The 25,073-nt window shown below is 40.6% G+C and overlaps 1 protein-coding gene across 4 annotated transcripts in view; it reads right to left on the bottom strand.

Annotated features, from left to right (window-relative positions):
- WDSUB1 (WD repeat, sterile alpha motif and U-box domain containing 1) overlaps positions 1-25,073 on the bottom strand; it is a 66,775-nt gene that overhangs the window by 20,925 nt on the left and 20,777 nt on the right. For 2 of the 4 annotated variants that reach the window (XM_006273813.4, XM_019480253.2), the window contains exons 4-9: positions 21,999-22,091; positions 20,375-20,468; positions 13,364-13,397; positions 5,515-5,555; positions 5,314-5,420; positions 4,518-4,697 (exon numbers count right to left, since the gene is read on the bottom strand). In XM_006273813.4, the coding sequence (XP_006273875.1) occupies positions 4,518-4,697; positions 5,314-5,420; positions 5,515-5,555; positions 13,364-13,397; positions 20,375-20,468; positions 21,999-22,091 (549 nt within the window). Of the gene's footprint in view, positions 1-4,503; positions 4,698-5,313; positions 5,421-5,514; positions 5,556-13,363; positions 13,398-15,698; positions 16,217-20,374; positions 20,469-21,998; positions 22,092-25,073 lie in introns of those variants that run through there. The other 2 variants (XM_059727360.1, XM_019480254.2) reach the window with 2 other exon arrangements.

Raw genomic sequence — 25,073 nt, 5'->3', positions numbered from 1 at the left:
TTTTGCAACAGACAGTCCTACTACGCTAAGACCGTAGGGCACCAGTGGGCTCCAAGATCCATTACCATAGAATTTATAGCCTGATTATTTTAGTGAAGTGGAAGCACTGACTGATGAATGAACATGTTCTGTTTTATGAAGAATGTCCTTCCAGGTCATTTGTTCCCAATTTACAGATAGTAAATTGTGGTTTGTGAACCTGAATATGTAGCCCTGGTGTTTCTTGCAGCTTAATTGTAATTAAAGGGCAAAATCACGCTGACAATCAAGTAACTTTATAGTTTTAACAGCTATCAGGTTATAATCTTCAACCCCATCAAGGATGGAAATAAGGCTAGATATCAGAAAATACCCAGGTTTGCAACAGCATAAAATTTTCCTTTTTGTGCTTGGAGATTTGTAATAGATGAGATTTTACCTCTCTTGGCAGAAGTACAACACTGAATGTAGTAAACGCTAGTTCTTAATCCAGTAAGATTTCCCATCTTTGCTACTGGAGTAAAGGTTTGCTACCAACTTGTTCAGTCCAGTGATGGTATTGTCATGAAAAACTATTATGCTCTGCCAATGTGCTTTTAACACCCCAGTGATTCCCACTTTACTGTACAAATAATCAGTTGCCTCAGACTACGTGCGCTAGAAGATTTAAACTCAGTCATACTGATATGAAAGTCATTTTAATCAGCAATGACAGCAGATGCCAGAGCATAAGAAAAATAGAAACAAAATCAACCCACATCATTTTAATAAGGATTATATGACATATAATGCAAGAATGGAAACAAGATAACAGATTCCTGCTAATTCTTAGGGAGAGTTTTTCATAATAATATTGTAAGATGGATTCGTGATCATCAGCTAACAATGGGAAAAAAAGAACCAACTTTCCTTGTTGTAAATTTCTCTAAGCAACTTCCATATTCTACAACACACTGATTAAATTCCTCACTAACAGGCATATGACAAAGGTTATTGCATCATGGTTGCCCCAACAACCCTCTCCTGGTTAATGAGCACTCAGACCACACTGAGTTATCCAATGCTCATTTTCTGGAAACTTGATTTTAAAAAATCCGTATTTTCAACAGGTTTCTATGGAGTTAACTCTTCATCTGAAACCAATGGCCTATGCTGGCCATCAAAAGAGCATGGAAGTAGAAGCCTTATAGAAAAAATATAAGTAATCATGTATGTCACTAAAGTTTATATCATATATAATGATGTATATATCATATCTATATTATTTTATATCTATATATTTGCAAATTTTGCACTGTATTATGTATTAGTGCAAAATTTGCAGATATTATATAGATATAATATACATATATGTACACTATTATATATATATATATATATATATATATATATATATAATGTATATTACGATATATATCTATATAATATTTGCAAATTTTGCACTTTTTGCAAATGTGGTTGTCTATTTGTTACAGTATTATGAGAATATAGCAGAAATAAGAACAGTATCCTTCTGGCATCCCAAGTGCAGAAAATAAGAACTGTTTTTTTCTTCCGGTTCCTGTCCTACTTCCTTGTCAGTTGGGTAAACAGGCCAACCAAGTAGGCTGGTGCCCACATTTTCTACAAGGTACCTTCCCATCTCTTTTTCAAAAGTATAAACACATTCCTTTTGCTCAGGGGAAAAAAAAAACATGCTGAGATCTTTTAAAGAAAAGGGCAGAATTGTTGGTGTAGTGAAGGAATAGACAGCAAGGCCATCACAGATGTTTCTCCTAGTAAATGTATATTTACTAGGAGAAACATCTGTGATGGTCAGTACCTTGATGTCCAAAATCTTATGGAATTTAGCACTGTGTTATTTATATATTGTTATATGACAATTAGCCTGGAAACACAGGCTAGTTCCATTTGCATGGTAATGAAGCATGCTTTCAAAGAGGTGTCAAAAACAATCAAAGAAGCTAATGAAATGTTATGTGAACCACCTGCTGGTTGCCTTCTCTTCGATTAAACGCCTTTGGGGGGAAGTGAGGAAACCCTTTTTTATTAAATGCAAATCAGTTCTCAAGGAAAGACTAACAAGACAAAAAAATAAGAAGCTAACAGAATACTACATATGAAAAAAACACCTGTACAATATATCAATCAGGGCTGAAGTGAAGAAATAAATAGACCATTTTCTGTGCAGGGACTGCAACAAAAGGACCCTTGCAGAAGAACAGGTCAAAGTTCAAAGAACTGGCCATAAGAATTTGATAGATTCTGCATTTCCAAATTAAAAGGAAACAAAATATCAAGAGGAAGAGAAGACATTCACCCAGCTTACGGAAACACAAAATTCAAAAGACATTTAAAATAGAAGCAGGAGAAGTTATTTGAAGTGAATTTTTCTTCACTTATAATGTAGGCCAGTGTTTCCCAAACTTTGATACCTTGGAAAAAAAAAATTCTGGATTAAAATTGGTGGCACACTTTACTAACTGGTCCACAGGCCCGAGTTGGCTATGCAAGGCTGGCCCAGCCAAGGCCAAAACCTGCCACTTCTGTTTGATAAAGGTTAAGTAATTAAAATGGGAGTTAGACAATGAGGCACTTTTGAAAAAAATCACACTGAACATGTTTCTCTGTGCTCAAACTAAAAAGATTAAGTATCCTTAATAAAACCTGTTGCAGTGAGACAGCAACATGGGAACAATGAAGCATGCATAACATCCTCTGATTTCACCTTCAGCCCACATGCCTTCTGTGCACTATCAAAGACAGGAGTTCTTTTCTGGAGTTGGACTCCATGCTACCTGTTCAAATCTAGCCTTCAGGACCACTAGTTCTTTTCCTAAAAAGATCTTCATCACTTCAGAGGGTTAGGGTTTTATTTCCTCCATGAAGAACCACCAAAAGTTTGCAAACAGTTAAAAAAAATCACTGTATGTCAATTTTGAGTTTACCAATCTTGAGAATAGTGCCTGCTTGCTGTCACAGCTCTCATGAGATGCTACGCATTCTAATGATCACATGTAAAAACTGCATTCACATTTCATTTTTTGTTCAGATCAATTACTGAGGACAACAAGATTATTTTGTAATTCAAATATTTAGAATCAATATATTTCCCCGCTGCATCTGATAACCTGCGTTCTGGTCTGCCAAATCAGATTCTATTTTCTTATTGTAGATTGTAATTAGTTCTCGATGGTGTCATTACAAATCTTAATACTCAGGCAACAAGTGATTATGTTGATTTTTCCACAGTGCATGAGGTGTTCAGCAGGTCAGTCCTCCTGGGGACTCTATCATCAGTCCCACTGCTTTCAATTTTCACATAACCCTCTACTCAGTATTATCTGATTAGTCTCAGTTGATGAGCACTACAATTCAGTTTTAAGCTACTCCAACATTTAAGAAAATTTACATAGAAATCAACTCTCTTTTGCTTCTCGAAAATGATTTTTCTCTGCTAAGTAGCTTTTATGGAGGCCTGCTTTTGGATAACTCACAGAATTTCAGGAGGCACCTAGTGCTTTCCATGGCCCAATAAAACCATATGTAGATTGTCTCTGATCTAATATATACCAAGCACCATGGGTAGGAAGTAAAGCAATTTCGCGTAAAAGGAAGAACTTTAAACTGAAAAAAAAAAATTAAGATGTGCTTTTTTAGAGGCCTACTTTCTCCTTTAGGCCTGTGCTTGATCCTTCGATTCACCTTGACAAACCGGCTGGCATTTTATTTACATCTCAATTTAACAACCAGAAATTCAATTGGGACAGAAAATAAATTCAGTTATTTCCAAAGTTATTTTCAAACTCACCCATACCTAAACTTCTCATTTCAAAATAACTTTTGTTATATTATTTATTAATATGAAACTTCCTCAGTGCAGACTCCTGCAATACAATCTCCAACTTTATTCCAATAAAGCTGTAGGACTATATTATCAAGTGTCCTTTGGATAAATAATCATAAAAAAACAGCAAGCTTCATCTAATCCCAACGAACAAACTTTAAAAATTGATGTAGCAGCTACAGTCGTAGGAAAGAGCTAGTAAAAAGCATATCTTTTTACAGTTTTAGATCTCATATTTATTTCAATTTTTGTAATTTTACAACCAAGCTCACCACTAAATTCAAATAGCCTACTATGTGTTTCAAAAAATGCACAGCACCACAGGCTAATAGGAGAAAAATAACCATTTTTTTTTTTTTTACAAAAGAGAAAAGTGTTAACTGTAGTGCCTGTATGTACAGAAACTGTCATCACTTTCTTTTACTTCAGATGCACCAGGTCTTAAAAACAGATTAGTCTACTCCCTGGCAATGAAGATTGCCTGAAGTATTTATTGTCCCTAGGGACAATCAAACCTCAGAAAAGAGTAATTGGGGTGAATATATGTCAGTAGTTTTTGTCCGAGCACACCATTTTAAGGAAAAAAAAGAAGGCAATAGAATAGCCTGTAAATGTAAAACAGGTATTTCCATTGAATTCATCTGCTTCTAGCCCATCAAGTTTATAAATTTACTTGCCTCCATATTCTTACCAATTTTTAAGTCGCTGGTCAGGCTCTCTTTTGTAAGACTCAGCAGTTCTTTACCATCAATGTTATTTGTCTTGAAACACTCAACAAGGTCTTTTAAACCTTGAGCACAAAGCCAGGCTGAGACTTCTTCCTCTGACCAGTTTTCAACAGACATCTTAGGTTTATCTTCCAGCCCACTTCCTTAGGAAACAGGGAGAAGGAGACCAATGTTAGATAAGAAGTTAAACAAGAGGGGGGGAAATGAACAAGCCTGCTTTTGTGCTTCAAAAGTTGCTCAGTATATTTTCTCCACCTATTTATAACAAACCTTTTAAATGCCAAAGTATAACATTTATTTCCTGATGTGTCTATATTAATTGGCAAACATTTTTTTCCTAGAGCCAATTACATTTGCAATTAACATGTGTTTTCTGTTTATCTCATTGTTTGTGCACAAGTATCACTGGTAAAGCCTGTGCTGCTCTGGGAATATAGCATTCATCATTAAATACTGCCCAAGAGAGTTAGAAAAGGGGATGCCAGAGAACAAAACGTTCCTTTGTTCAGGTCTAAAATTTCCTGAGAAAACAGTGGCAGATTTAAATGATTTCTTCCTTCCTTAGCGTTTCATTTTGTGAAAAGAAAACATACAGGACATTCTCCAATCCTAAAAACAATCTGAAGGAAGATCAAACATTGGGCCTGAACTATTTGTAATTACATACTGCATGCATACTGAGTAAAAGCAATTTTACCATTTCCTAAAGATTGTTGTGCCTAAAGTTTGGAGTAAGTAGTAAATACTGCATGTACTAACCTGCAAAATGTTGATCTGGATCAAATTGCCAGACGTTCACAGTTTTATCCATTGAACCTGTAGCAAGTAATAGAGCATCTGGTGCAAAAGCACAAGTTGTAACATATCTAGAAATAAAAGCAATTCAACAGGTAAATTCAATATCATACAGTAGGTACTTCTCTTAAGAAATATTAATTAAGGATTATGTTGAATTCATACCTGGTATGCCGAGTCAAAGTATGCAGAATGTTCCCAGTTTTCTGTGAACAAAAAGTATTCCATATGTTACGTAAAACAGAAATAACAAACAATTTAATTTATATAGTGATTTTTAACTCCCAGAATTTAACAAATGTAGGGAAGAATAACTCCTCCCATTTGGAAGATGGCAAAACTGAGGCAAAGTGAAGCTAAACAAATTGCCCAAAGTCATATAGTGAGCCAGCAGCAGAGTTGGGAAAGGAATTCAAACTTGTTGTCTTTCAGCCTCCGACATAAACCACTAGAACACAGCTGCTTCTCAGTGTGCCCAGCACAAAGGAACATAAAACATCCACTGACATATCTAACGTCAGTTCACTGAAAATCCCATCTGGGTTTAATTTCTCATCTGGATAAAAAGAACATTTCTTCTAAATAGTAGGATTAAAAATGTCTCAAAGTAAACTGGTAATTGAAGCTCAAAGAGACTTCAGGCTGAAAACATTAAATACAAAACAGGATCTGTGGTTCACATGCTTGGCCACTAGATGCTACTATTCACAAAATCAAATCTTGAAGCATCAAGGCTTTTAAATTATATTTAAGAGTCTCTTTCTAGTTAAATATTATTTCTTTGATAGGCATTGTCAAGAATTAAAAGATCAAGAGCAAAGTTATTTCAAAGTCTTACTGACACACTAATTGACCTGTCAACATTTCTGTTTTTCTATCATAGCTCTGAAGTGTCTCCCCTGAGGGATGTCCTTTTTATTACCCCAAAATTTATCTCCATCCAGGGAAGACCTGCTGTTCTTTCATTATTATTGTCATAAAGTACCTCAGAATGCTATTTCTGAAATGTTTAAATTTAAGCAAGAACTTGGGTTACAAAAAAGTCCTCTCAAAAAATATCTTCCCTATAATGTTCAGTATTAAGTTCTATACATTACTCTTTTCCTGCATCTTTATTTTGCCATGTCTCCCATTTGGGCCTATACCAAGGGTGTGCAACATTTTTGAATGTGAGGCCAGATCACAAACTTTTTATCACTCAGTGGGCTGGCGAGCCATATTAAAAGACCTCACAGGAAGTGGTATCACATCAGGAAGTGATGTCATGTGACCTTTGACACCAATGAAGTTGCAAGAAGTGACAATGAAATGGGTCTGGAAATGTGGTTTAAAATCCAAAATAAAAACAATATAAAAGCAAGAATTAAATAATACCAACACTTGACTAAAATAAACACTTTCGCTTCTACTCCTCAATGAATGAAAGAAGCATAATGCAAGTCAACAGATCAAATGTGGAAAAGACATCAGCCGGAGTGGAAACTAATCAAAGTAACAAAATACGGGCATTTTTGAGAATAATCTTCAAGAAGATTTACTTTTATTGAATTATTAACTAGTTAATTCTAAAGGTTACATAATAAAACCCTGGTTTTAAATGTTGACCATAATTTAAATAGCAACATCAGAAGGGCTTGTCAGCATCATCCAGTCTTAAAATAAATTGCCCTTTTCTACACAGAGATTGATGGCAACATGAAACTTGACCACTAGGGAAGCCCATCCAGAGATAAAAAATATTTATTCCATCAAAACTGAAGTAAAGTAGACAAGCTGTTTCCAAACTGAGACTTTTTAAAAAATATCAATCACAGCAGTTACATTTCTATTACTTCCAGGAAGATCTTTCTTTACTAATGAAGAAGAAACAATTAAAACTGTTTGAGCCATTTATCCAGCAGGGGAAGGGGAATGCGTCTCTGTTCTGCCATTCTGACAAGTCCCTTGTTGGATCACTAAAACCCCTTTCCTAGGGCACTGGTACAGCTTCTAGCCTGTGAGAAGCTGTGCTGGGGCCAGGCAGCTGGAAACTGCATTCATATTGCTGCCACAGCAGGGTGAGAAAGGACAGCGAGGGTAGAGGTGAAGGTGGGGGTGGGAAACAGCGGCAGCCATAAGGATACAGCTTCCAGCAGCCCGGCCCTAGCGTCGGTCCCCACCAGCTGGAGGCTGAAGCCATAGGGAGGCTAGGGAATGGGAAGTAGCAGCAGCAGCAAAAGTGCAGGTAGAAGTTACCCAGCCCTAATGCAACTCCTTACTGCTTAGCCCCAGCGTATGCATACGCACAATCATAGGCAAAAACCTCAAACTCCGCAGGCCAGATCCAGTGGCTCTACAGGCTGGATACAGCCTGTGGGCTTAAGTTGCTGGCCCCTGCTCCAGCATATATGAAAAACAGAGCTCCTGAGGGGCAACACTTGAAGAGCAGGAAATTAGAACACAGATACAGCAAAAGAGGGCTGATAGCACTGTCCTCTCAAGTGAGCATTTGTGTGAGTTTGTATCCTTCCTGCACTTCACTTGAGCCCATTGCTCTGCCTGAACTGCCAAGGAGGCAGCTGGACATACAGCGCCTCTAGGCCGGGCTCCTCCTGCCTCCCACCCAGCCTGACTCCGGCAACCACACACCCCGCAGCCCCGGCCTGGCCCAAAGGTGCCCCCAGCTCCACGCGGGGCCTTACCCGGTGCCTCCGTCCACCACGCACACGAGCAGGGCATGGGCCATGCTGCAGCTCCCCCGGCCACATGCCGGGGGCAAGGGGCAGAGCCAGAGGAGAAGTCACAGGTGCTGTCCCCAGCTTGTCCAGTCAGGTGCAGCTGGGGCAGCGGCGGCGGGACACAGCTCACGTGATGAGCCTGGCCCCACGGGGGTAAGCAGTTCCCCTCCCCTCGATGCCGGCTGGGGCCCACGGGCCAGCCCTGCCCACCTCGCCTCGCCTCACCGCTGCCCCACCGCCGCCATGGAGTGCAGAGCAGGCGCCAGGACTCCTTGCCTGTCCCAAGTAAGGGACCTCGGGCCAGAGAAAATAGCTTGGTGGGCAGCATAGCGGCCCACGGGTCATATGTTGGACAAGCCTGGCCTATACAGTTGAGAGGTTTGTTTTTCTACAAACTTCTCAACTGTATCCCTATAAACTCAGAAGTTTCTTTAAACAAGAGAGAGAGGGGGAAATATGCCCATTGTTGTCAGTGGAATGCAGCTGTTTAGATCACACACCATAGCAGAGAATAGTTTCTAGATTAACTTGAAATGCTGAACTATTATAATGGAAGAAATAGTCCTTCAAATAATCGACAAGCAGGTGGTAACAAAGAAGATAACACATCTCTCTAAACCTTGCTGCATCTCAGTAGTGACACTAATGAAGAAAAAGAAAAAAAAGCAGTCTATCGCTGCCTCCCACCTCAATTGACAGCAAGAACTTTGGTTTGCAGAGCTCTCTTGAGGGACGTATCAAGAGTTCTTTGCCGCTCAAACCAAGCCTGGCACAACTCTGCAGACACTGCATGACTGGCTGGTTAACTCCACTGACTGGTGACTGGCTGGAGAGTCCATAAGACTCTTTACTTTGCTGTCAAAGTAAACAAGCCTCCTGTAGGAACAGGAAGATCTCACTAGCAGTAGTCAGTGCCAAGATAATGCCTAGCATTAAGATAATGCCCAGTATTAACAAGAGGATCACTTAGAAATCAAAATGAAAAGCGACACTTCTGTTCTATTCAGCACCAGTGAGGTTTCACCTGGATTACTGTGTCCAGTTTTGGGTCCCACCACACTTCAAGAAGGATGGGGACAATTTAGAGAGAGTCCAGTGCAGAGAAACAAAAATGATTAGAGGCTTGGGAAGCAAGATTTATGAGGAAAGGCTGAAAGAGCTAGGGTTATTTAGTCTGGAGAAGACTTCCAATTATTGTTCTTCATAAACTCTACTTCTAAATAAACTCTGACAAACGCCTATCCAACCTCTCCTTGAAAACCTCCAATGAAGGAGATTGCATAACTTCCCTAAGCAATCTATTCCACTGCCTCACTGTCCTAAAAATGAAGAAGTTTTTCCTGATAGCCAATCAAAACTTCCTTTCCACAATTTCAAACCATTGCTAGGCATTCTACCCTCCACAACAAGGGAGAAATGGTGTTCTCCTTCTTCTTTATGGCATACAGTAGCACTTCTACCAAGATATCAAAAAGGGAGTCTGGATTGAGGCCTATCTTGGAACAAAAAAGCTGACATTTCACATTTTACTCTACCACAAATAAAACTATTTCTAGAAAGCCCCAGTCTAGGAAGAAATGAAGTCTTTGATCTCTTACTTGTGGCAGATGGACATTACCCTGCTCAGCCCTTTCCACTGTCTCATTGTGAAGGCTGAGCAGGTAAACTGCTGAGAACTGGACATGAGGGTGACACTGCTGGACAGCTTCCTCATTAAGCAAGGAGGACCTGGTGCTGTCCCACATATTTACAGTACATATTTGAATATTTGAACGCTCGTGGCGCACAGGCCAAGTCCTGGACGACTGGAAAAGGGCCAATGTGGTCCCCATTTTCAAGAAGGGGAGGAAGGAGGACCCGGGCAACTATAGGCCAGTCAGTCTCACCTCCATCCTTGGCAAAGTCTTTGAAAAAATTATCAAGGCTCACATTTGCGAGAGCCCGGCAGGACAAATTATGCTGAGGGGAAACCAGCACAGGTTCGTGGCAGGCAGATCGTGCCTGGCCAATCTAGTCTCTTTTTATGACCAGGTTACGAAACGCCTGGACACAGGAGACGGGGTGGATGTCGTATACTTAGACTTCAGGAAGGCCTTCGATACGGTATCCCACCCCATACTGGTGAACAAGTTAAGAGGCTGTGACGTGGATGACTACACAGTCCGGTGGGTGGCAAATTGGCTAGAGGGTCGCACCCAGGGAGTCATGGTGGATTGGGTCGGTTTCGACCTGGAAGGGTGTGGGCAGTGGGGTCCCGCAGGGCTCGGTCCTTGGACCGATACTCTTTAATGTCTTCTTCAGCAAGTTGGACGAGGGAGTGAAATGTACTCTGTCCAAGTTTGCAGATGACACAAAGCTATGGGGAGAAGTGGACACGCCGGAGGGCAGGGAACAGCTGCAAGCAGACCTGGACAGGTTAGATAAGTGGGCAGAAAACAACAGAATGCAGTTCAACAAGGAGAAATGCAAAGTGCTGCACCTAGGGAGGAAAAATGTCCAGCACACCTACAGCCTAGGGAATGACCTGCTGGGTGGCATGGAAGTGGAAAGGGATCTTGGAGTCCTAGTCGGAAGTGTGACGAAGCCATCAGAAAAGCTAACGGCACTTTATCGTGCATCAGCAGATGCATGACGAATAGGTCCAAGGAGGTGATACTTCCCCTCTATCGGGCGCTGGTCAGACCACAGTTGGAGTACTGTGTACAATTCTGGGCGCCGCAATTCAAGAGGGATGCGGATAACCTGGAGAGGGTCCAGAGAAGGGCCACTCGTATGGTTAAGGGCCTGCAGACCAAGCCCTACGAGGAGAGACTAGAGAAACTGGACCTTTTCAGCCTCTGCAAGAGAAGGTTGAGAGGTGACCTTGTGGCTGCCTGTAAGTTCATCACAGGGGCACAGAAGGGAATTGGTGAGTATTTATTCACCAAGGCGCCCCCAGGGGTTACAAGAAATAATGGCCACAAGCTAGCAGAGAGCAGATTTAGACTAGTCATTAGGAAGAACTTCTTCACAGTTAGAGTGGCCAAGGTCTGGAATGGGCTCCCAAGGGAGGTGGTGCTCTCCCCTACCCTGGGGGTCTTCAAGAGGAGGTTAGATAAGCATCTAGATGGGGTCATCTAGACCCAGCACTCTTTCCTTCATATGCAGGGGGTCGGACTTGATGATCTATTGAGGTCCCTTCCGACCCTAACATCTATGAATCTATATGCATGGTTGTCTTCTGTCGTTACATGCACACAGAAGCCCCGATGCCTGGGATCTTTCCCCTAGAGTGCTATCTGATGCATCTCGCCTTTTTGTTGTTCGCTACCACCAGTAAAAAGGGGGAACTGGGTCTAAGGAGAAGAAAACTTGAGTCCTTTGGTGAAATTCTGCTGTAATTCTTGTTAATATATGTCAGCTGACAATGCTGATACAGTGAGCTCCAAATTGTCTTTACTGGCTGTAAAACAGCCTTGTTGATTGGAAATGCTCCTCCCAATGGGCCCAATTGGTAAAAGAGGCCCATGAGTGAGTGCACATATAGCTCAACCATTTCCTCTGGGAAGAGGGGGAGATCCCATGTTATAGATTTAATAGATTTCATAGACATTAGAGCTACAAGGGACCTTGCAAGATCATTATGTCCAGCCCCCTGCCAGCTAGGGTACAATCATCCCAGCAAGATAAGCATCCAAGCGTTTCTTAAAGGTATCCAGAGTAGGTGCTTGCACCACTTCTGGGTGGAGTCTATTCCAGGCACTGAAGACTCGGATGGTAAAGAAGTTTTTCCTTATGTCTAATCTAAAATGGTCTTCCAGCAGTTTGTGACAGTGAGACCTTGTCTTCCCTTGGGGTGTCTTGGTGAATAGACATTCTCCCAGTTCCTGATGCACACCCTTTATATACTTATAGGTTGCCACCAAGTCATGCATCGGATGTCCAGGAAGGCTCCAATTTTCTCCAGAAGGACAGTACCAGAGGAGATAGATAGCTATCTTGCCTCTGCTTATGGGAATAAGTGGTCCAGGGTAACAGAAAATCCCACAGAACGGGAATCAAAAGGGTTCAATGTGTCCCTGGAAAAGAAGGAGTCGTTGTTTATCCTTTGAATTTGAAGATGACTATGACATCACTGTTTGGTTTGGTTTCTGTGAGCATGTGTGTGGTGGATCAGGCCAATTTATGCTTTAAACTGGCTGTGGCACACTGAGCAAGAGATCCGCCTTGGGTTGCTTGGTCAACAGTGGATAAGCTGCTGTTGCAAGATTTACGCTGTGTGAGCTTCTGCTCTGCCTCAGTAGTTCTCCTCTGCTCATAGACTGTAGCTCCAGTACAGTTGAGGTTTCACCAGGTGGAATGATCATGAGCAAGATCTTTCCAAGATTTCGGGTCAGTATTGAAATGTTTCGAGGATGACTTGAGGGAGTCCTTGAAACATTTCTTCTGGACTCCCTGAGAGTGCATTCCTTCCTTTAGCTCACCACAGAAGATCTTTGCCAGTCACTCGTCTGACATCCTGGTGACGGTCTGTGACATCTGTGATTTCATCAACAGTGTGTGGATGCTTGGAATGTCTGCCCATGTAACAACCTCAGTGTCTGAGACCTTGTCTAGAACAGGAAGTAAGGTGACCATGAGCAATTAGAACATCAAGTTAGTTCTATCAACAGAAACAGGCCCCAAAGCCACATGAGCTGGAGGGTGATACAGAGACAATTCCAAAAATCCGTGGGTAAATACTGGCAACATGCTGCTGGGTATCATTGTTTCCATTACGACTGCAACCACAAACTCCTGGGCAATGGGGATAGTGGGACTGGATTAGAGCTACTATTGATACGATTATAAAGAATGATGTATCAAGACATGAGGAAGAGCTCTCCCCAAAGATGTCAGAAAGAAGTTCCCTTTGAACCTACTTCTGCAGTGGCCTCAGGATGATGACCTCCTGTAATGCCAGCCATTTGAAAGGGCAGATGTGTACATATATAGATATGTTAGCACAGTTTTAATATACAGTAATATGATAGGAAAAAAGACATAAGATGTAGAGAAAGGAAAGTGTTCTTCTTTGTGTGTGCACATGCACACACACAAGAGAGGCTGACTGATTTTCAGGACTTTGACAAGGCAATTCTATGTCGATTCACATTCCTCCTCCTTCTGCTCCATAAATGCATACTAAATTTTAGGTTCTACATTTCCTATTCTTTTATGTTACTTTACCTTGGGTAGACAAAATTTCAGAAGAAACATTAATGACTTTTGTTTAAAAATGAGTGCAATAAATTAATCTTGAATTAAGAAATACTTACCGTCTCATGAATTATGACAGATTTGTCCACAGATCTTTAAAAGAAAACATTATATTAAATTCTGCATGAAAACAAATAAGGAAACAAACTAGTTAGAACTCAATGGGACAAATTCTTGTTGGAAATTCTTGTCCCACAAGCCAGAACAAGCATTTATTGGCAGCAGCTCTGCAGATGTGATCTAGATAAATCTTCTCCACCTAAACAGAGAAGTAGGATATCGAGCATCTAAACAGCAGCTTAAAGTACAACCTGTCCGGCAGAGCACTGGATGAATGCCACAGCCTCTCTCACCATCAAATAAATGTTAAAACAATGGATCTGTGCAATACACAGAACTACTGGCCATGATGTCACCAATCCCTACATCCAATTCACATTTTTGTCCCATCCAGAGTGCTATGCCTATACAATCTGCAAAGATTAGTCCAACAGTGTGTGGGTACTGTGGCATTCAAGTGAACAAGAGCTCTCCCACTTTTCCATTTTCCAATATTCTATCCCACTATTCATATTTCATTTTGTACCTTGCCCAAATGGAGACAAGAGTAAGTCCCTCAATACAGAATATAAAACACTTAATAATATTAAAAGTGACATTTCTCCTAAGATAAGTGAAATACAAAGAGGAAATTTTCTTTCCAGCAACCGTGATAAATCCTGAATGATGTAGACGCTAAACATTAATATTTACTTACAAAAGCACAATATATATCTCTAACCCATATCTCACAGATCTACAGTTACTGCTTCTCAAATGAGGGCAAAAGTATTTACATGACTAACAACAGGAAATAAACATACCATATTTACTCAAATATAAGATGATGTTTTTCTCCTCCAAAAGGAACAAGGCAAAAAAACCCTCATCTTATGATCTCATACAAGGAAATCTCAATACATACACTCTTTATCATTAAACTGCTGCCAAAAGCAGCATGTGCTCAGCAATAGAAACCAGTTATGAAGTTGGTTGAATGCAGCCAGCATTGAGAAAGAGTATAAAACACATGGCCCATATCAGGCAAACACACCAATGGAAACCTATTTATTTATTTTTATAACTTTTATGTTCCACATCAAATTAGCCAAATCAGTTCCAAAACCTATCAACTGAGCACTCAATAGATCAAATCCACGTGGTGCTACCACCGGCAAGCTCAGGTCAGGTCATGACACAGCCTGTTACCTACAGCCCATGCTGCACATGGCCTATGATGCATGTATGGCATACACCAGGACTAGTGACAAGAACACCCAGTTCCAACCATGAGTGGGGGCTAATTAGCACATGGATCGTTGGGGGGTGGGAAGGTATCCGGAGTACTGAGCTGTAGGGTCATTTGGAGCAGTGTTGAACTGTGAGGTCACCATGGCTTGAAATGCTACCAACTCATGGGGCCCAGTGTGGTAAATCACAGGCTTTTGGCTTAATATCAGGCAAAGTCTGTCTACATACAAGTAGGTGCCAAAATGCTGCTCAGAAGTGTGTTTATGGAATACCCGTGCTAAAACTTGCAGCAGTTTCAAAAAGGTAGTATGCATCAATTCTGGGTGAACTAAGCGTATGGATACTATAAGCAAATTGCTACAGCCATGTTTAAGTTCAAGGTTATTGTTTTCCAATTTGCTCCTCCCTTCCATGTGCTCAGGGAAAGCAAGGTCTGATAGTAAGGAGAGAGAGAAGGGGCTAACAGGGGAAAAAGTTGGGGGAAAACAGAGAGAAAAGGGGCTACCTGACCCCCCAGATTTATCTTCCCTGCTGTAGCAATGGGAGGGGGACACATCCAATAATTAGATTCTATACCTGTAAAATTATAACAAATTTATACATTTTCCATATATAGTGTTGGACAGAGTCCCATTATGGATTTCCTTCCTAGGCATGCACACATTGATTAGAGGTAGGAATGTTCTGGAACAGCTGAACTTTCTAGTTTAATTATGTCAATGACCCACTCTCCATCTGGGAGCATGCGCAGTAGTCTTTGGTGCATTGTAGTGCCATGTGCTACACCTGAGTGTCAGGTGCACCATATTATGGGTGTCGTGTGCACATGGGTATGATTGGCTGGAGGATGATTGACAAGTGGAGTGACTTTGTTGGTATAAAAGGAATCCTGTGAGGATTTTGGGCATGTGATTGGGAATGATAGGGGCATGGGAATTGAGGACTGAGAGAACCGTGGTGATAGTATGGTGTGCATGATTTAGTTGGTTTGTTTATTGATTGATGATCAATTTTGAGGGGGCTTGGTTGAGTTTGGATTGCTTGTGACAGAGTGTGTGAGGGGTGACTTATTGGAATATTTGGACTATTTGATTGGAGACTTACCTGTACTCATCTGGAATCTCAATCATCAGTTGGAGTTGGTAAATATCACCCTTCCCCTCACTCTCGGTCCGAGTACACTGTGTGGAAAAGACTGATGGCTTGGTTGTCACAATGGTTCAGCGAGCCTTGAGAAGGCCCTGATGCTACCCTCTACTGCCCCATTTGGCAGTCTTGCTTATAGTGTTATCGTCAAACCGGTGTAATAATAGTTGTACTGTTCTCTAGCGGTGCATGAAACGGGCTGTATTCGATTTGGATTTGGATTCAGCCCGATTGGGGGGGACAGTGATTTGATTCATTTGATTTGGGTTGCTGTCCCGATCTGATTTCGGCCAAATCTGAATCTGAAGCTTCGATGCTGATTCAGAGAATCAGCGATTCGGCCATAGATGCAGCCTTAAATGTTTTTTCTACGTACCAAGGCACCAGGCACGGCCCGTGAACGTTGAGATGGTGGGGTGGATGGAACGTCCCACAGGAGTGTGGGGGGGTCCCCTACGTGCTTGGCGATAGACTCGGACGTGGACTGGAAGTCCACGTGGACTTCTGGTCCACTTCCGGGTCTGCTGCTGAGCATGCAGGGGCCTCCCTCCACCCCCCTGCACTCAGTGATCAGCCATGGGGGGCCCCGGGTGCCCCCCACAGATCCAGGAGGCACCAGTCGCTGAGCGGGGAGGCAGAGGGGGGTCCCCCCAAGTGCTCTGCAGAGGACCCAGAAGTGGACTGGACGTGCTTCTGGTCCACTTCCAGGTTCACTGACAAGCGGGCTGGGGACCTCCACTCCCCCTGCTCCATCTGCCCCATCTCAGCATTCACGAGCCACCTGGTACCCTGAGGTATGTAGAAAAAACATTTAAAGCTGTGTCTATGTCCAAATCATCAAATCTCTCTGAATCGATTCAGAGAGATTAAAGGGTTTCCTGATTCGACTCGGAGATTAGGCCGCCAAACTGCTGAATCTCTGCCAAATCGAATCAGTGACCGAAGCTTCATACAGCCCTACTATTCTCACTTGTTGATGCTCTTATTTTTGTTGTATGTGTGATTTTACAATATACTTATAAACCTTACCTGAATCTCCACAAAAGTTTCATTATAAGGTGCATGAGGGCAGGCTGTAGTCCTATGTGCATTCCTAGGCCCAAAACCCACCTCCATCAGAGATAATTAAGAAAGGCCCTACAACCCTCCACCCCATTAGGTTCACTATAGGTGATCAGTGTCACGGACACACACTGCAGTGTCTGCCTTTCAAGAGAATTTAATTACTGGGGGGTTGTCATCTATTTGAGTAAATACACTAACTATAATTACTGTGAGCATTTGAGATTCAGAAAGAAAATACTAAAAAAAAGCATTCCCTAAAAAAAGACAAAGGAAAACGGCAAAGAATATTATTATTCTCTGGGATTTGTACAGCTGTGACTTCAGTTATTGACTAATCTAATACTTTCTGGTTTTTCCTTTGAAAATGGGCCATTTTAATTATTTCTATTGCTTATTTTATTTTTTAAAAATTATTTCTATTGCTTATTTTATTTAAAAAAAATTAAAATTAGCAAAGTATTGGGACTGTTATTTTAAGTTGCTAGTTGGACAGGCTAAAGGAGATTGAGTACTTTTAAAATCAAGAACAAAAACACACAGTGTAATTAAAATGTATAAAACTATGGTTAACTGTTACCTCTACCTTACTATATTTAATTAATTAAAATTATTATTAAGTATTATTATTAACATTACTTTTTATTATGACTACATGATAGATACAGAGAGATACAGAAAGCAACCCAAGCATCAAATGTACTACCTAATATCCTAGTAACATTATCCTTCAAAAACTGAGCAACTGTTTTCTCTCCCTCCCTCATTACTTCATATAGTGCTTACCCTTACCTTAAGGCAAGGATGTCAAACTCATTTGGCTCCATGAGCTGCTAAATGAATGACCCATGGCCAGCACTATAGGCTGCATCAGGCCCATGGACCTGACTCCCCCACTCTCCCAATCCAGCTGCATGCTAGATTCAGCACACAGAGTGCTCACTCTGGCCAGTGTGGGACCTACAGTGCATGTGGTACCACCACTTTCTTTCCCGTTGACCAGCTAGATCAATTCCAAACCCAGAGACAGCACCATTGTTCAGATGATGGAGCTCTACGGGCCAGATGAGGCCTGCAGGCCATATCTGACAACCCTGTCTTAAGGAAAAGTACTGCTTTTAAATGATATATTATATAAAACACTGTATTTCAGGTCATGGCATACCCACTCCTGGCATATACTCCAAAGCAAGACTGCCTTGTTACTATGAGTGCAATACCTGTACATCGAGTGTTCCTCTGCTTCAAAAATCCTGCTTGTAGAATTTATTAGTCCATACTCTTACCTACAACAGTCCAAGTCACAATCCCAGGCTGGAATTTTTCTTTTTAATCTAACTGAAATGGACTCTGGCCAGCATCATATTTTAAATATGCAGCATTGATAAATTTTATCACCAACCTGAGCATTATTTTATTTAAAATAATGACTATTTATGAAATGTAGCTATATTACAATGAGGTTTTGCATGCAATACTCCTGTTAAATCTTAGAGAATTATATATTTGAATGCTCATGTTTCAGTAGTGAGATGAAAGAGAACGTTAGTTGTATAATATTTAAACCAGTCTAGTAATACATTTCCAAAGGCCTGAACACAAGCCTGGAATTTACTTCTAATTTCTGAAGCACATAAAAACATTATTGACAGCTTTACCTGAAACAAGAAACTGAGGGAGTAACATACATCTTAATGGCCTTTGATCTGTTACTTCAAACAGCTAGCACTTTTCACCTGTCACAATGGCATTAGTATCTATGGCCTTTGTGTACTGCACAGTGTTTTAGACAATACACCAGAAAAGTCATTCCCACAAAGTAGCTCCCTACAAGTGAAGGAAGGTTCTGTTTCCCTCTGTCTCCAGTGCACATTTTCTTGCATGCAACACACATCTTTCCCCCCAAAACTAGCTGCTAGATATTGGAGTGCACATTATATGTGAGGACTATGGTAAGAGCAGGTTCTGCCATTTACTGGTGAAACAAAAACCTGGAAAATATTTGTCAGCATCCCTGTTTGTGTGTCCAAAAGCTTTATTTCTGCAGGGAGCCCCGATCTCGCCACACAGGGGAAGGGAAGAGGGTATGGCCCAGCCCTGATCTAACTGCACAGGGAGAGGAGATATGGCCCAGCTCCAATCTCACTGCACAGGGGGAGGGGACTGTGGCTTGGCTTGGGCTTCCCTGCCACCAAATTTCTGACCTGTGGGGAGCCCTGCAGGCCAGATGCTATGGCTCTGCAGGTGGTATTTGGCCCAGGGGGGCTTGAATAGCCCTGATCTAGGCTGATCTCCTACATATATCAGCCATAGAATTTTTCCAAGCAGCCCTACATACAAAAGCACACCTTTTGAAAAGATATCCAATCTGGTCTTAAAAAGCCCCACAAAGGACAGGGACTCTTCCACCTTACCTGGCAAGCTGTTCTAATGTTTAATTACCCTTACTGTTCCCCATCACCATCATATCTCTTTTCCATGTCTAAATACCTAATACTCACAGCTCAAATGTATTCTCTACCTATTCCTCAGCTGAAGCTTACATGTTAAGGTATTTTCCAGCTTCTGAATCACTTTTGTGGATTTCCTTATATCTTTCTCAAATGCATCCACATCTTTCTTAAAGAACAGAAACTTGAACAGGACGTGATAACCTAGTAATCACATGTGCTGGCAAAATCACTTCCCCTTGACTTGATATTTCTCTTTCTTTCCACATTATTTCTTGCCACAGCACTGAACTGTCTGAACACAAATTCTCAGTAATCTATACCCCTATGTCCCTTTTTCAGTCACAGCTTTCCAAGACAGTCTCTCATCTTTTTTCTCTGTTATAGTAACTTGTATTTAGCTTTACTGATCTATATTTTGTTTGTGTGTGACAATTTAACCAGCTAATTCAGAACACTTGGTCAGAGTAAACTATATTGTTGATTATTAGTACCAAACTAGTGCGTGTGACTTTCAAACCTTGTAAAATATTTATATACAAACTAGACTATTGATACAAAAATACAAAATAGCACTGAACCAAAGAAATGCCCTCGCTAGTATCAGTCCTACTGCTGCCTTCATCTACTGCATGTTGAAATGTCAGTGATACAGTATTTGATCTGTCTAGTTCCAAGCGTGCCCTCCTAATTCCACATTTTTAAATCAAAATGTCATATAATACTAGGTCACGTGCCTTAGAGAAAAGCAAGTAAACTATATCAAAGCAGTTACCTTTATTCACCAAATAAGTAATCTTGTCAAGAAGACAGGTTTGTTGGACAAGACCTACTTTCCACGAAAGCACGGTAACCACTGTTAATTATGTTATTAACCTATCATTCTTAGTTGATAAGAGTTCCAAATTAACTATTCCATTATTTTACTTTGGACTGACATCAAACTAACTGGTATAAATTTCCCTGGGTTGCCTCTTTTATGCTTGCTAAATAATGGAATTACACTGGCAGACTTCCAACTGTCTGAAATGTCCCTTATTTTCCAAGATTTGTTAAATGCTTAACTAGACAGAACCATCTACTAAAAATGTACACCAACTAAAATTAAATAAAACTGCTTACCCTGAAACTAGCATCTGTCCATCATAAGAAAATGCACAAGCCAGAACTGGAGCAGAGTGTCCACTCAATGTACATTTATATTTTAATTCAGCACCTACAAAAAAACCAAGAAAAATTAAAACTGAATATGCAAATAATTGATAAAGATGAAAAACACAGATTTCCTTTTAGAAGTGTTTTGATTTATTGTCTTCAAAGGCCTGAAATTATGCATTTCATTTTTTAAAAGTCATTTTAGTAACTTGATATGTTAGAGTCGGTGCCAATTTTGAAATGTGACCTAAAATCTAAACGTTATATTAGCCTTCACTTATGAAAGCTGTTCTTTAAAAACAACTGAGGATAACATGATGATAATTAATCTGATATACTGTGACTATAAGGCCAGCTGCTAATAGCATAAAAGGCAGCTGGGAATTGCTGGGGTGTAAGGACACCCTCTTTTCTTTGGTCATGCTTCCTGAATCAGGGTGTGGGAGAAAAAATAATATAATAGCTATTACATGATGGTTTTACTAACCAAGAATGCTCAGATAAACAGCAAGTTAATTGACTATATGGTTTCTTTGTGTTACCATGCTATGCAAAACAGCCTTAAGGATATGGCCCTCTGCCACACTGAATATACAAAAGGAGACAGTCAGGCATACTAAAGCCCTATTAAAGTTAGATTCTCTTACTTCTGATGGTTTTACTCTGCAATTTTAATAATCATGGGTTTTAGTAAAAATACATAATTACTTATTTATATAACCAAACAAGTACATACACCTAACAGGACCACACCTTTATAAACCTCAAATTAGAAAGGAAAAATAGAGAAGAATGGGGTAAGTTTTGTTTTTTATTGAAAATGCTTTGGGAATCCCAGTCCAGTTTCTTCTGAGCAGGCATCCACACTACAAAACTACTAGCCATCAGACCAATTCAGTTTTAGCAGAAGCAAATAGTTTACCAGGCAAACAAATATTTTCACTCCTAAGCAAGGGCAACTTCAGACCTGAGGTAATCAGCACCATCGCTGCTTATAGTATACCAGTTTTGGACTGCACGGTTTTATCTTAAGAACCCAGCTCCAACTCAATTTTTTTACTGGCTTTCAACAAATAGTTACATATCTCAGTAGAAACCAACCTTTTTGACAGGCATGCCACACATTAGCCCCATATCTTCCCTGAATGCTACTCTGATCCCCTTCCTCTGTCCAATCTGCTGCTCTGCTTTCTACTCCCTACTCTGCACTCTCCCTGTTCTCCTGCTCTGCTTTCCGCTTTATCTGCTGCTGTACTGTCTGCCCTGTGCCACATACAGAGGATGCCTGTGCTACATGTAGCACATGTGCAGCAGGTTGGCCATCCCTGCTATACAGTATTGATGTTAAATGGACAACAATGCGCCAACAATCCCAGAGAATAAATTATAAATGACATATGAAGCTAAACAGGGCTCAATCCTGAAAATCCCATGTACATTGCTCTGCTTTAGCAAAGTGCTTAAGCAAAAACTTAACTTTAAGCATGTGATTAGTCTAAGTTCTAACTGATACCCATCACACAGATTTGATATAAATTTATAACTAATAATAATAAGTTTTGAAAAATAAGGAAATTTTTACAATACATACCCAAGTAATCTGCAAATGAGAAAAGCCAGAGTTTGATCTGGTTATCCTGGCCACAGGATGCCATTCGAAAGTATCTGGACCCTTGCTCTCCATCTTATAAAAATAAAATACTTTTAAGTGGATTTGAAACACTGAGAAGATTACGAGAGAACAGAAAACTCTGCTAAATTCTCTTCATAGCTGATTAGCTTCCTTTTTAGTACTGTTTAATGAATTAGAGAAACGCATTGATAAAAAAATTGCAATCATCAAAGTAATATTTATAATTAAGTTAAATTAAATAGCAGGTTTGTATTATCATAAATTATTTCTTGAATATCATAAGTGAAAGAAGTACAGAACTGGGCAGGTGTGGCCATTTGAATGAGATAACTGTCAAAGATAAAAAGATTAACCACACAAGCTGGTCAAAAAAAATGTATATTTTGTAGTATTTCCACAAAGCAGAATGCAAATAATTCCATATCAAATCCAAAGGATTGAACAGGAAATATAATAATAAAAAAGACAAAGAAAAAAGGAAATATCAATAGCTGTTATGGAATATTTTCCAAGTCTTTTCAAAAAATGTATCAATGTATATAGTTTGACTATAAGTGAAACAGTATTTGTGATTCTACTTTCCATAACTTCCATGCTAAATCAACTACATTTCCTTATTTTACAGCAATAGAGTACTGTAACAAGATACCTTTCCTAACTCTGGTACTTTTACAATATATGCTACAGAGATAAACAATTAGTGGTGTTGAAATACTGTTACTGTGATCATCCAGGAAATATGCAAAAGGCAAGAATTCTTGTGGGTGCTATATTTTATTGACCCAACTGCATGGTTGGGATGGACACAGACAGGCTTTGGGGTATCACAGTAACCTTCCTCAGGCCTGAAGAGGCGTAAGGAAGGGCACTGCGAAAGGTTGTCCAGAAAGGGGAAAGGGGGCATGACCCAGCCTCATGGGAAGAAGAAGGTGTGGACTGGCTCCAATCTGGCTGTGTGAAAGGAGGGTCCTGGCCAAGCTCTGAGTTGTCCCACCGGGCTTGGAAGTTTGGCAGCAGGGAGGGGTGGCTATCAACTGCCACTGCTCCCCCACCACCAAATTTCCCAACTCATGGGAAGCCCTGTGGGCCAGATTCCGAGGCTCCGTGGACCACATCTGGCCCGGGGGCCAGAGGTTAAGTACCCCTGACCTAAGGACTTGCTTGACAAGACACATTCATACCAGTGTAAACAAGGAGTGGACAAATAATATAAACACCTACATCAAGACAACTTTACCCAATCTGATGTAGAATTATTCTTAAAAGAATCAGTGCAAATTAGACTGAAACTTGTCCACAGCTTTCTCAAAGGTAGTCACTTGCTCAAAAGAAACAACTATTACCCAATTCCCTCATTACCTATTGGCATAGCACAGTAATAGCAACCTACATTCAACTACACTAAGTGGTCCTATGTCAGGGACGGACAATTATTTTGGGCAGAGGGCCGCTTACTGAGTTTTGGCAAGCTATCAAGGGCCACATAACAGGCAGCGTAGGGCAGATAAATATTAATTTTCTAAATTTTGTAGGGGCCCCGTGGGCCGGATAGAGTGGCCTGGCAGGCTACATCTGGCCCCCAGGCCACATTTTGCCTACCCCGTCCTATGCCCACTCCAGATCCTCATGTAAATTACATCAGTTTAATAAAACAATGAAAAATTACACACATATAAATGCTAAATGTCCAAGTTTTAAGAAATAAGGATGTTGTTCTATCAGACAGAACATTTGATTTTCAAATTAAACAGGTATTCTTAAATACAGCAAGGATAGGCTTTTTAAAACCAAGCAGGTCCTTGCCTGACCAATACATTTTTAGCACGTGCTTTATTAAAAAAAATCTGCATTTACAAAAGGCTTCCCAGTCCTCAGTATAAATATGCAAAGTCCTGTTATATTTGGAATTTAGAGTCTGGGAAATGATCCTAGTAGCATCAATTTACTGTAATTGACATCAATTTGTGATGGGTTTCTTGTAAAAATAAGAAGAGGTTAAGTGTTGTTTATTGTCTTCAATTCCTTTTTTTCCTTCCCTTTACTCCTAAATTTGTTGACCTTCTGAAAATGAGTTGATCAAAGCAGATTATAAAGATTTTTTGTACTGAACAAAGTGTACCAGCCGTGAAATAAGAGTTGTGTGCATAGCCTCCAGTTCAGAAGTTCTCAAACGTTGATAATGTATTTTTATATATAATATTCTTGTTTTACATATGTACACACACACACACACACACACACGTAACAAGAGTACACTCCATAACATCCTCGTAATTGTAATCAATTTAGTTATAGTGAATCATTATTCTGATAAAATCTGACTGCAACCTAGTTTGAGAATTGCTGTTCTACTTATTACAGAGGAGACTTAAATCCTCACCACACCGCCCCTCCCCACCAAAAATGAGGTTGCCTTTTAAAAGGCCAATTAACTCATTCCATTTCCAGGTACCCTCAGATCTGGCATATAGTGTAACATATCAACACTAGTATGTTAAAATTGATCCTACATACTAAGAAATGAGCATTACCTATTAGGAGTGCAAGGAGCAAGTTTGTTGGTTTTAAATCCTGTATACCAGAGGTTGGTAGTCTTTTGCTGGCACAAAGCAGAGCTAAACCATTGCTATAGGCCAGAAGTCTCTGTCACTCCCCCAGCCCCCATTCTAAGCGTCCAGGTGCCAGATCCCAGTGCAGTGAAAGTTTAGAGGAGTGGAGCAGCAGGCTCAGCAGGGGGGGGGGGGGGGGGGGAGAACAGGACATGACCAAGGGGACTGCTGCTGAGGGGATGGAAGACATGACAATTCCATGCCACTGATCTGCCATGGCATACTGCACCTCTTTGCGGGCCAAATCCAGCCCACAGATTGTTGGTGGCCAACCCCTTGCTGCATACACCTATTACTCCATGATAAAAAATGATGGGTCAGAGTCAAGGCTGTGTAATTTCAATAGTATGAACAGAAGCTGCATCTAAGGACAAAATTCTGCCTTTCCTAGATAATTTGCCTACTAAAGTAGATGAATATAGTT

This window comes from Alligator mississippiensis, chromosome 4 (genome assembly GCF_030867095.1).
Source record: "Alligator mississippiensis isolate rAllMis1 chromosome 4, rAllMis1, whole genome shotgun sequence".
Lineage (NCBI taxonomy): Eukaryota > Metazoa > Chordata > Crocodylia > Alligatoridae > Alligator > Alligator mississippiensis.
This window is presented reverse-complemented; position numbering and strand designations above follow the sequence as displayed.